This window comes from Branchiostoma floridae, unplaced genomic scaffold, assembly GCF_000003815.2.
Source record: "Branchiostoma floridae strain S238N-H82 unplaced genomic scaffold, Bfl_VNyyK Sc7u5tJ_445, whole genome shotgun sequence".
In the NCBI taxonomy this organism is placed as follows: Eukaryota; Metazoa; Chordata; class Leptocardii; order Amphioxiformes; family Branchiostomatidae; genus Branchiostoma; species Branchiostoma floridae.
The window spans coordinates 5,023-16,722 of NW_023365856.1; the positions used below are offsets into that span (position 1 = coordinate 5,023).

Here is an 11,700-nt window from a genome sequence, read left to right on the forward strand (position 1 = left end):
ATATACCTTCTGAAGTTGCTTCATAACTTTTCACTGGCATTTGTCTGTATCAGCAAATATGCAACATACTGTGACCATGTCTAGTCAATGTTTTGACTTCTCAGAGAGAAATGGAATGTCTCTTTGAAAAGCACTATCTACTTTATGATAACAGCACTTTCCTTGAGGTCCTGGCTGTTCAACAACACATTCTGTTGCCATATACCTGGATGTCAGACTGCAAGTATTAGACAGACACACCCAAAGGGACTTGGGATCTGTTGGAAGCTCAGGTGCTTACCAGACATCATCTGTCTAGTCAGTCCCCATGGAACCTTCCTATATGAACAATTCATGCCCACCTGTGGAGGGTTGTGTGGTTCAAAATAATAGCCACCCTCTGTCAAAGCTGCTTTTACGTTTATTTGTCAAAACACAAGATTCATCGCTATTACTCCATTTAGCCTACGTACAGCATCTTCTGGCTTCACTGTCGATGTCTAACCTTCATCTTCGAAACATCACTGCATCTTTTTTCCAGAATCACAGCACCATACTGATTATCATCTCTTATCTCCTTGAACACCTGACCAAGTCCATTATCCTTGTCCACAGCAAGCTATCTCCATAAGAGGTCGGTAATGAGACCAGTGGAACCAATAGGACTAGTGTGATTACCAGCCTCCTGCCTGTGATCCTGCCCACTGCTGCATAATACCATCAACAGCAACATACACATTCCCAGCATGTACCAGGCAGGCTCATGTCAGACTCATGTACATATGGATTTCCTCTCAGAGACATCCAAGCTCTCCACTGGAGAAGGTCTTGAAGAAAGGCTTTCCGCTCCCCTTTCACCTAAGCCTTTCAACCCAATTCAATTTTCTGATATAAATCTAGGAACTCTGAGGGTTTTCTACCCCCTTCCTGTGGGGGCCCTGGCTGGAGATTTTACCACCAAGCTGTTCAAACTTCCAGTGAAATCACAGCAGAACGAATAGGGTCTACCTCTCCACAGGTACAGTCATAAAACTAAATGGCCAAACCATTACATTTAGGTAAACATTTAAGGTAAATTCCATTATCCAGCACTCTTCTGCACTACTAACCATGCAGTAAGCCTGGCCATTATGGAAAAAGAAAACATGCTTTAGAACCATCAAGGTTTATCTGCTACCATTCCTACCGATACAACAGTTGGATCTAGAAACTAATTATAGGGGCATTTAGAGCTTTTGGTCCTTATTTATATAGAAGCTTTATCTACCATGCTTCAAATACAGGATGGGTTTAAGACTATACTGACTTGGTAAAAGGGATGAAAATCATCTTTCATTCCTCTTAAGAGAATACCGCAGGCAGGCAGTTTTATTATCAACTCACGCATGACAGTCATGAAGTACCAGAATTCACAATGAGATTGGTGCCTAGATAACTGGGTCACAATTTGTCATAAAAACAAATACATCAGCTTTTTCCCAACCAATTAGTGACAAAATAACGACCTTTGAACAGATTAGGGGCCTTCAGCTGCCTTGTTTCAAGGGAATAAGACCAAGCTCTAGGGCACAGTTATTATCCATGGACAAAACCCCTGAAAGAAAGAACTCCCTGGGAACTGCAGCCATAGTACAGGTATGTGACAACACAAGAATGTCTGGGTGCCTAAATACACAAGAGCTTTAGCCATGGGTGTAAAACTGACATCAAATTATCTGCTCTATTTCCCACACATTCTGCTTATCACAAAGTCAAAGGACTTTATGCCCTTGAAACTGCAATGAAATTCACTAACAAAAAGGACCAGTAGCACTTTTAAGGACTGTGGTCCATTATGTAGCCTGACATTAATAGTACAAGACATTGAAACCCCTGGGTTGATGTGTACATTTCCTAACAAAGGATAGCATGAACATGTTTGAAGGCAGCCAGCCAGCCCACTTGTCAGCAGCATCAAATAAACTAAACAAAATAACTGCAGCAGGCACAGATGATAAATACGGCTTCTTAGAAGGTGTCAGAATACAAGGTCAGTTGATCAATACCCCCAGAGCTGATTGTCTGAGATTGCCTGGCCAAAGTGTGCTGTGGATCGAAGATTAATGTTCTCTTTACGGTACAAATTAATTGTACAATGTGCTGCACCATAACACTGCAACATACATCATAAACTAAACCATCACAACATGTCATAAGAAATCTGCAGAACGTGACAGTATGGCTTTCATCGGTGCCGGAAGCTTTCCGACGATTCTCTTCTGCTGCAGTCTCCTCCCTGCTGCAAAGCAATGATTTATATGATCAAAGGAAGCTGTTGAACCCAGGGGCAAACCAGAGATGAAGAAATACAAGAGGCTCGAAGTGCAAATAGAATAGAGGTATTCTTATGTTTACAAAGGGAAGGAAGAGAGACCGCTTACCCCAGGAACAGCTGAGGCTACAGCTAGGCTGATGGTCCAACAAATGTCAACAGCATCCATCTTGGATTTGGGGGGAGAGTCATTATCTATCACAATTGGTTGGACAAGTGGTCCTTAGAAATGGAAATGTGAAAGAAAAACACCTTTCCATATGTGTGATTTAAAAAAATTTAAACTGACAATGCTTTTCTATCACAATCAAGTGATATCAAAGGAGTAGTAGTAAAAAAAAAATTACAAAAGACTTTGGTCTCCCTATGACAGTCAGTGGTTTGTTCCAAAAGATTAATTACCAACATGTGGAGCCAACCATTGCTTATCAGGAGGGAGGCTGCAGCTAATCCTGCATTCTTCACTCAATGCTGGAAGCGTGTGACAAATAAAACATTCTAAAGGGGCAGGACCCTCCTTGCCTTGTCAGACCTACCTAGATCTACAGTATGCCAGAGGCTGTTCTGCTACCACAGGATTAGGACCCTCCTAGCAACAAAATCTAAGCCAGATTTTGGTTGGAAGAGCAAAGCCAGCACAGTACTGCCCCCTCTGACCCTGCTAGCCTCTACCAGGCTTCGTGGTTCGGTGGTCTAATTGTAGAAATTGGTCAAATAGAGTAAATACTACGCTAGGGGAGTCAGCCGGCCGATTAGGGACATTTACCAAACCACAAGCCTGTGAGGAGTCGGTAAGAACACACGATATAGAATTAATCCCCCAATTATTTGTACAAAGGAAGTAACTCAGCGCTGGAGATAATTTAAGTCGTAAATCGTCCAGCGCCCAGTGGGGCGCGGCGAGCGCGTGGAACAGCTGGATCTAGGACAAAGGTCAACATAAGAACGACAACAAAACGCTACCAAAACGCGACAAAAATTAATTTTTTCTCTGCCAAACGATGCTTTAGACGGTGTTTTTCTAAAATATAAACAAATTATTTTTGTTTGTTTTTGACAAGATGTTTAAGAGTGAGGTTCATTTTGCGATAAAATGTAATATAATAACAGTTTACGCTAAAGGTACGTTCCTGTGCGGTTAATCGGCAGAAAACAGGCGCGAAAAACAGACGACATTTTTCCCTGTCGAGTGTGGCCAAACTTTACCATTTTGTGCAGTTTGGAGGCAAAAAGGACACAATTTTGGAGGCCATGGCCGACCCGAGGGTCGCACCGAATTGCAAACGGTAAGTGTTTAATTTTCTTCTAATGTTTTCGTGTGTTTTCGGCGTTTGTGAGAGGGCACTGAAATCGTTGTGTGGGAGGGGGGCGCCATGTGCCTATTTCGCATTTTTTTTAAATTTACCATGTGTATTATTTGCGGCCAGTTGGTATGAGGCTTATCTGCGTGCTCGATGCAACTCTTCGAACACGGGACTCCATTTTACGTCCCCTCGGCGATGTGCTTATGGCGTATATCATGCTTGTAATACGTCTGCGTTTTGTTAACCTCTTTGGTACAGTTATGGCAGCATGAGGTTGACTACATCAGTACATGATAAAATATTTAGTGCGGCTGGTTTACTGTTATTTTTAGCCAGGTAGTAAGTATATTACTCAAAAGTATTTTATCTGCCAAAGTGTGCAATTATGATTTTCCAATGTGTTCAGAACTCTACTCTGTTAACTTTTGAAGTCTTCATACAAACGTTAATATAAACGTTACAAGCACTTCTATTTATTTAACTAGAGCTATTAAATAGCATGTATGATTTCATTGATGATAAATTGAATAAACAGGTGAAGTATTGGAACATTTGAAATGTGCACATTAGTGACATTACACTGATTTACAAAATAAATATGCACAGTACTAATCACATTATAGCTGTAAGATATCTTTTTGACTTTCTCTGTTCTTCTATATTCTAGTCGCAGACTGTTGGATGCAGGGGACACACCACCACCCCATGGTCAGAGGGCAGGACCCTCACCCCAGACAAGCCAGACTCAGAGACCTGTACTGCATGGAGCCAGCCCCCACAATTTCTCTCATCCGGCCTTTTACCAGTCTCAACCTAGCTTGAGGATGATGACTCCACCACCCCATGGTCAGATGGCAGGACCCTCACCCCACACAAATCAGACTCCACCACCTGTACCGCATGATGGAGCCAGCCCTTACAACTTTTCATATCCGGCCTTTTACCAGTCTCAACCCAGCTTTAGGATGATGACTCCACCCGCAGCACCCCAAGTTTGGCCCTGTTATGCACCATCACCTCAACAGACAGTTTCCCTAGAGGCCTTCAAACAAATGGAGGACAAGATGAAAGCACAGCTGGCGAAAGCTAATGCCACCATCGAAAGACAAGACAAGGAAATCAGGGAGTTGAAGACCGGCAGCCAGCTCAACCTAAATGGGGTGAAAAACATTTTGCAATCAGAAATGACGTCACTTGTAAAGAAAGACTCTGTCCTGGCAATGAATGCAAAAACTGCGGGGGCCATCTCCAAACTGACTCCAATAGAACTGAAAGAACAGGTTAAGGAGCGAGCCCCAGTGCTGCTTAACATCCTGACTGACTGTATTAAGGGTGATGGAATGAATGAAAGGGACAGTGCGATGGCAGCATTTCTCACCCTCTCCTCAGTAGCCAATAACCGAAGCAAAAAAGCGAATGCCCTGCAGCTTATATTTGCACTGAGCCTGATTTCCAGATCTACAAATGTACAGGTATGTATTATTTCACAACACATTTCAATACATACTACTCTCTTCTACACATTTTTCCATGAACATTGCAAATGACACTTGTTAAATTAAAAGGACAGAAACTTCCTATTCAACAAGAATGATTTAGAATTACAGAAACTTTGCTTAATCACTGATTATTTTGTGATGATGATGTCTGTAGTTCATTGAATTAGCTGTCTCTGGGACAGAAATCTCCAACCGTCCGTCAGAGCATCTGAATTTCATAAATAGAAAACTTCCATCTATATATAGGGATAGAACTTTGCTTGTTGTGAAGGACAGAAATCTCCAACTGTCCGTCAGAGCATCTGAATTTCATAAATAGAAAACTTTGGTGAGCTTACAAGGAGTTTTAACAACTAAGATTAACATGTGCTATTTACTCCAAATTGAATGAAATTGAAAGTAGCATATCATTTAAGAGGGTGTTTGAATTTCCAAGATTTACCATGATGCTCCAAGACCCTAACTACTTTTATGAGTATCAACCCACAGGCCTTTTGGCTATACCCCTCAACAATGAGTAGAATGGATAAAAATTGAAAACCTGTTGACAGCTTGTATTATATATAGTAATTTCTTTTGCAGATTATCTCCTTGATGAATACAATGGGTGTCTCGAGCTCCTACAGAACAGCCTGGGCATTTCTGTCTGAGTTTGCAGAGAGGCAAAGGTCCATTGTGGTGCTCAACAGACAAGAGCCATGGCTGATCTTCTTTGATAATGTAAACATATTAAAGAGGATAGGTCATGTCAGAATGGGTATGTTGTCTTTTTTTTTCTGAATAGTTATTTCCACTATATAAAGTAAAGTAGTCATTGAATTGTTATGGACTTTCATTTGTATTGGCACACAAACATCATGACTGTACAGCACATGCTAAGAAATATGTAGTGATATAGAACAATGTCACAAGTGCATTATACTATATTTATAGGATGGCATATCCATCCATAGTAAATGTAGCACAACAAAGTAATACATGTGCATCATAGGATAGCATGTACATCCATAGTTTATCATACTTTATGTAGCACATCAAATTACAGTAATACATGTGCATTATGGGATAGCTTATACATCCATAGTTAACGTAGAACAACAAAGTAATACATATCCGCTGAGTGTAATACATGATGATATTTTCATGGCCAACATACATGTACCATCTTTTTTCTTCAGGTACACAGAATGAAATGTTCAACTGGACGAGCAGACTTGCTGTGTCCATAGATTATGAAGACAAGTCTCTCAGCAGAGAACCACAGGTAACAATACTTCTGCAAGTACAATTGTTAGCTTAATAGTAACAGGTGGTATTGCACATTTAACAATTTGTGTACTCTCTGTACAAAGAGACCTTTGTAAATTGTAGGTTTACATTTTCAATAGAACACACACAATCTTGACCCCTCTTTGAAAATATTCTCATATTTGATGAAAATGTTTTAATTCTTCTTTCTTAGGGTAGAAGACAGGACCTCCTCGAGGCTGACGTACTTGCCGACAGTAATGATGTGCAGGATCTAGAGCACAGGTTCGTCGAGAAAGTCAAACATGTCCTGGTGGAACACTTCCCCAGCATGGCGACATTCAAGGACAGGCTGAGAACCCCGTGCAGTCCTTTACCAGTTAAAAAAAGCACCATTGTGCCTCTGCCCCTTCTAGACAAGGACGAGTCGAAGAAGGCAGACACAATCGACATCCTCCTAACGTTTGCTAAGGAACTGAACCTGGAGGATCACATGAAGGACCAGGTATCTACTGCTAATAAACAATTTTTGGTTGAACTATTAATTATGATACATGTATCAGAATTGTTATAGGCTTGAGTACATCACACCAGGTTGTCTACATGTTTAACTGTTGTTGCTGTACATGACTTGTGTATTATGTCTTTTCTGCTGCCACCAGGCTGTGGTGGGTGACCAGGCCTCATGTAAGAACGTCAGGGGGGCCCGTGACTGGCGCCAGGGTGAGGAAGACCCAGTTGAGCGGTTGGACTGGGCAAAGGAAAGTCCAGGTACTATTTGTTTTAATTCTTAGCAACAGTGGTCTTGAGATATGTACTCACAACTTTAATTCCTTGACACAAGAATTCCTATTAAGACATGCAAAATGTCATTGGCATTGTGCAATTATATCTTGCCCTGATTTCATTTTCAACTATAAAACTCGAGTCCTTTTCCTCTTTTATGCGTCATGTAGGTGACTTCCACTTCATCTGGGAAGCCTTGAGGACCGCCGCGATTCCGACTTGGGGACTGCAAACAGAGGTGGGGTCACTGTCACATTTAAGGGTAGTGATTGGCAGGCTTAGAGCAGACAAAGCTTGCAAAAACTTTGCTTTGTCTGACGAGTTCTTCTGCCATGTCACTACTGGACACCTTGTGGCTGCCCTGACATCGTATCTCGGACTGTCAGCACCCGAAGACTCCTACACCTGTGCCAACGCTGACGAGTTCGAGAGGCTGGCATCCACCTTTGTCAACGAGGTAGTCTTCCCGGGACCATGGACCCAAAACAGTGACGCTGTGCGAGACAGGGCGAGGCTACTTCTGTACATGGGGTTGCTGTATATGGATCTCAAGACGGCAATCAGGTACCTCAAACATACTATTATAACATGACTATAAGAAAGTAAGAAGGATGGATTTTTAACACCTTTGTATTGCTGTTTACAAATTTGAAAAGTTTATTATAAACATGCCTCAAGGGGTTTGAATAAGTTGTTTGAGGTCAAATGTTTCAGTCCATGTATGACTTCAAACTGTCTTGAAGTTGAAGACTAGAGTTATTTGATGCACATGAAAAATGATAAATATAGAAGGACAGATCTTTTTTTTCTGAACCAGCGCTATTGCTGTTTTTTCATACTGTAGGTACCAGATGGGGGAGATCGTGATACAGCAATGGAAGTTCTGGTTTGAGCTGTTCCTTGGGACCAGACGCAGCCAATATGCCTGTGAGGCAGCAAACCTGCTGGCCAACCTCAAGGCTGATTGGTCGCCGTACATGGCCTACATCCATACACACAACAGGTGTGTCAACATCAGTGGGCAGGAGGGCAGGGCCAAGCCTGTGGATATGATGGGGGAACACTACAACAGGTAGGAATTGTCACTTGTAAATGTACAGTGTAAGTTACATTGATACTACAATAAATACATTTGTACACAACAGTATAGTTTGTGTAAATCTATAGCATTGTTATATAACATCATTGAGTTCCTGATTTTCACCTTAATAGGGTCATCAAGACAACATGTCACTCTTCTGGCGGAAGGCTGCAGTTCAAACATGCCCAGGATATCAGCCTTGCAGTGCAACTGTTTGATGCGGCTAAGCAGTTCACAGACAGTTTGTGCACAAGCAAAAGGTCAACCAGTCACACAACCCCATCCGCAACGAACGACATCAGGGCCATCACAAACGTCATTCTACAGCATAAAATCTACACGGAGACACCAGGTCGGACCTTGGAGTGGTCAGACCCTCGCGCTGTGGCTAGGGAAAGAATCAACGATGACGGGTGGTTGATCAACTACTTATCTCGTGGCGCCACAGAAGCAGAGGCGGATCAAAACAACACGGATGCAGCTCCCGATACAGAGGGCGGGGAGGAAGCCTATACTGCATGGGACGATGAAGAGGCCAACCTCATGGACTTGGAGCTGTGAAAAGGTTTTTTACATTATTGTCACAAAATATGATCAGTTTGCATTTGTGATATCTTCGAGAGGCCTCCTTGGTCCACGTCTTCTCCTCGCAGGTGGCTCAGGCTCAGGGAAGTCAGCAGCAATGAGTTCTAAGATACGGGGTGCAATGTGCTGTCTAACCCCCTTCACCTTCTTACACAGGTCCTCAACCGTGTGGACACTCCGTGCAGCTGCTTTGATTTTGTTGATGGCATTGTCTGATAAGACGCCTTGTGGCCCAACATGTTTTAATGCACTGTCATTCATAAAAAGTTCATTTCTCAATGAACGCAGGTTGGTCTCCAGGTGCTCAGCATCCCCATCCAACCGCTTCCTTTTCTTGGCTGCTCTTTGCTTTTGTACAATCACCTGTCTTGGGTGTAGCATGTATGCGCCCTCATTTGCTTCCCTCTCTTCTTGGCAGTATGAGCAGCAGTTGTCAGAGGTTGCCGGCCTGCTTCCCAGGGACTCCAGCATTGCCGTCCTGATGCAGGAGTCTCCAGCCACAAACTTCTGCAGGCCCTCCTCCGCTGGTGTCTCTGTCTTTCCTGCAAGTACCACGGCTGTGGCTGGCTGCCCAGAACGGCCTGCTCTTCCAACTTCCTGCAGAAAGAAGCATACGTTACACTAGTGTTACATAAGTGTTTATATGCCATGTTAATTCAAGTTGCTTTTGAAAGCATTAAGCATTGAAGTTTCAGAGCTTACCCTATATATTGAACATACCATTGTTGCTCTAGTAAATTTGTCAGTGTATGGTACCAGTGTATTTATTTTTTGCTAGATGTGTTTCTTACCTGGTATAGCTGGCTCATTGTCTTAGGCAGGCCATAGAGGCAGACACACCCAATGTCTGGTATATCTATACCCTGTAAGAGAGAGAGACATTATATTTTATGGTACATATGCAAGAAAAGAACCCTAGTTATGAGATATTGCTGGCATTGTTATTATCTCTGTTCCTCCATGTCATCCATGTATTCTAGCATGCCACTTTGTAGATGAAGAAGTAAGACAGTAACCAATAAGCATGTCTATATACTTTTCAATTGTCATTTATACAGACAGATTGCTGAAGGTTCACCTACCATTCCAAAGGCCACTGTTGCCACCAGCACTTTTATGGTGCCTGCCTTGTAGGCAGCCAGCACCTTCCCCTTCATGCTACTACTCATGCTCGAATGAAAGTAGGAGATGGCATCCCTCAGGGCTGGTGATGCGTGGCGGCGCAGCATCCGCCACACCTCCATCACTTGGTTCTTGATGGGCACGTACACAAGGTGTTTTTCAAAGTCGTCGATGGTTGCTCTTTGTAGGGCTTGGGTCAGCCCCAAAAAGTCCTTCTGAAATGACAAGTTAAAGTAGATAATAAGTATATCGTCTTTTAAGAAGTGGTTCCAATGTGCACATGATAGAAACCAAGCATGTTTTCTGTCTGTTATTTGTATCCAGTTATGCATACAATGCTATAGCTATGTATGTTGAATTGTAAATCCTTGTAGGTTTTCAGCTATTCAAAGATTTATGTTAGTTACCTGCAAAGTATTCTTCTTCTTGGATACTAGGAAGATGTTGCTTCTGTCCAAGTCGCCCTTTATTTGCAAAACATTTTTCATGCTGAGTGAATCTATGATGGCTGTCACAGCTTCAGGTGTGGCAGATGCTGTCAATGCCATCACCCGTGTTGTAGTTATGTGGGCACGCAGATCCCCAATGCGCTGGAAGGCTGTCCTGAAGTCTTTACCCCTGAAACATATAATATACAGCCATGTAAGATGAATGTAAAATGAGCAGCCTTTCAGCATATGCACACGGTGCATGGAGACACAAATTTCTGTATAAACACTTGCTTGTCATATTGTGGCTTCTTGTATTATGTCAGTCACAATTGTATTGTACATATTATTAGGTATACGTACAGATTATCTGACTTTTGTGAGGAATACATGAACAATAAAAATTTCTGTGCATTTTTTGAATATAAAGAAATACAGGTTTGAGTAACAATCCATTTCCCATCACCCTGCCTTCAAAGTCTTATAGATGTACATGAAACAGTCAACATTTCTCTTACCATTCAGGTATGCAGTGTGCCTCATCAACAACAAGGGCACATACTGGCCTCTCTGTCTTAAACAGTGCAGTGCCCTCGCCCACTGCTATTTCTGGGCTGATGTACACTGTAAAATATGGTCATGATTTGTATTAATACTTTCGTAGTACATTTATTGTTTTTATACAACAATGTATCTTTCTAATGTTTCTATGGTTAACTTACTGTTGTCAATACTTACTGTATCACAGAAATAAATGTGTTTACTGCAAAGATCATGAAGTAATCAAAAGTATTAAAAAATTAATGTGGCTCTCGATGAAGAACCGATGTTACAACAAAGTTACAACAATGTCAAGGAACACTGGCAAATTCAAGACGTACCAATCTTGATCGCTCGGTCGGTCAATCTGTCGATATCGGAGGCCGACGTCAGGTGGATGGCCTTGTAGCCTGTTGTCTGTGTGTACCTCTGAATCTGAAGGAAAAGGTAAGTACGTAATGGTTTCGAACAGATTTCCCATTAGAAACACATTATGCTGTACATTTACTCGATGTTTATTAATTAGAATCGCAAAAAAATGGAACATCAACCTTATAGAAATGTTTCTTGCTTGGCAATATTTTTATATCCATAGCTAGGCGGTCGACCGAATCTCGGAACGAAAGTTTTTCTACAGAAGATGGGGTGGGGGGCGATGGTAGTACAGCGGTCTATTTCTCGTGAATAAAACGACTTTCTACAATGATTTCCGAATACATAATAGGGACAATATTTACCTGGTCGTCGATTAACGCCGTAAGGGGGCTTATGACGACGACAAACGGTTCGGGCGAGTTGATGCAGGACGGGATGGCTT

At 42.1% G+C, this 11,700-nt stretch overlaps 4 protein-coding genes across 4 annotated transcripts; 2 read left to right on the top strand and 2 right to left on the bottom strand.

The window, feature by feature from the left end:
• The first annotated feature begins 2,974 nt into the window (after positions 1–2,974).
• LOC118408823 lies at positions 2,975–6,921 on the top strand. The gene is made up of 6 exons (XM_035809678.1): positions 2,975–3,576; positions 4,262–5,066; positions 5,676–5,850; positions 6,272–6,357; positions 6,556–6,846; positions 6,916–6,921. The coding sequence occupies exons 1-6, from the start codon at positions 3,542–3,544 to the stop codon at positions 6,919–6,921; spliced, it is 1,398 nt and encodes a 465-aa protein (XP_035665571.1). The 5' UTR covers positions 2,975–3,541.
• On the top strand, positions 5,981–9,348 carry LOC118408824. The gene is made up of 5 exons (XM_035809679.1): positions 5,981–7,112; positions 7,298–7,691; positions 7,972–8,199; positions 8,340–8,773; positions 9,212–9,348. Exons 1-4 carry the CDS (start codon positions 6,968–6,970, stop codon positions 8,767–8,769), a joined length of 1,197 nt encoding a protein of 398 aa, XP_035665572.1. The 5' UTR covers positions 5,981–6,967; the 3' UTR covers positions 8,770–8,773; positions 9,212–9,348.
• Positions 8,781–9,648, bottom strand: LOC118408825. The gene is made up of 2 exons (XM_035809680.1): positions 9,585–9,648; positions 8,781–9,390 (listed from the first exon to the last, which is right to left on the bottom strand). The coding sequence occupies exons 1-2, from the start codon at positions 9,600–9,602 to the stop codon at positions 8,803–8,805; spliced, it is 606 nt and encodes a 201-aa protein (XP_035665573.1). The 5' UTR covers positions 9,603–9,648; the 3' UTR covers positions 8,781–8,802.
• Positions 9,649–9,815: 167 nt separating this feature from the next.
• LOC118408826 (ATP-dependent DNA helicase Q-like 3) lies at positions 9,816–11,347 on the bottom strand. The gene is made up of 4 exons (XM_035809681.1): positions 11,225–11,347; positions 10,862–10,967; positions 10,323–10,533; positions 9,816–10,130 (listed from the first exon to the last, which is right to left on the bottom strand). Exons 3-4 carry the CDS (start codon positions 10,461–10,463, stop codon positions 9,840–9,842), a joined length of 432 nt encoding a protein of 143 aa, XP_035665574.1. The 5' UTR covers positions 10,464–10,533; positions 10,862–10,967; positions 11,225–11,347; the 3' UTR covers positions 9,816–9,839.
• Positions 11,348–11,700: the final 353 nt, after the last annotated feature.

Coding starts and splice junctions, on each gene's coding strand:
- LOC118408824 (XM_035809679.1), top strand. CDS start 6,968: ATGACTTGTGTATTATGTCTTTTCTGCTGCCACCAGGCTGTGGTGGGT. Junction 7,113..7,297: donor CTGGGCAAAGGAAAGTCCAG/GTACTATTTGTT, acceptor TGCGTCATGTAG/GTGACTTCCACTTCATCTGG. Junction 8,200..8,339: donor ATGGGGGAACACTACAACAG/GTAGGAATTGTC, acceptor TCACCTTAATAG/GGTCATCAAGACAACATGTC.
- LOC118408826 (XM_035809681.1), bottom strand. CDS start 10,463: ATGGCATTGACAGCATCTGCCACACCTGAAGCTGTGACAGCCATCATA. Junction 10,131..10,322: donor AGAAGAAGAATACTTTGCAG/GTAACTAACATA, acceptor TTGTCATTTCAG/AAGGACTTTTTGGGGCTGAC.
- LOC118408823 (XM_035809678.1), top strand. CDS start 3,542: ATGGCCGACCCGAGGGTCGCACCGAATTGCAAACG. Junction 5,067..5,675: donor CCAGATCTACAAATGTACAG/GTATGTATTATT, acceptor TTTCTTTTGCAG/ATTATCTCCTTGATGAATAC. Junction 5,851..6,271: donor GATAGGTCATGTCAGAATGG/GTATGTTGTCTT, acceptor TTTTTTCTTCAG/GTACACAGAATGAAATGTTC.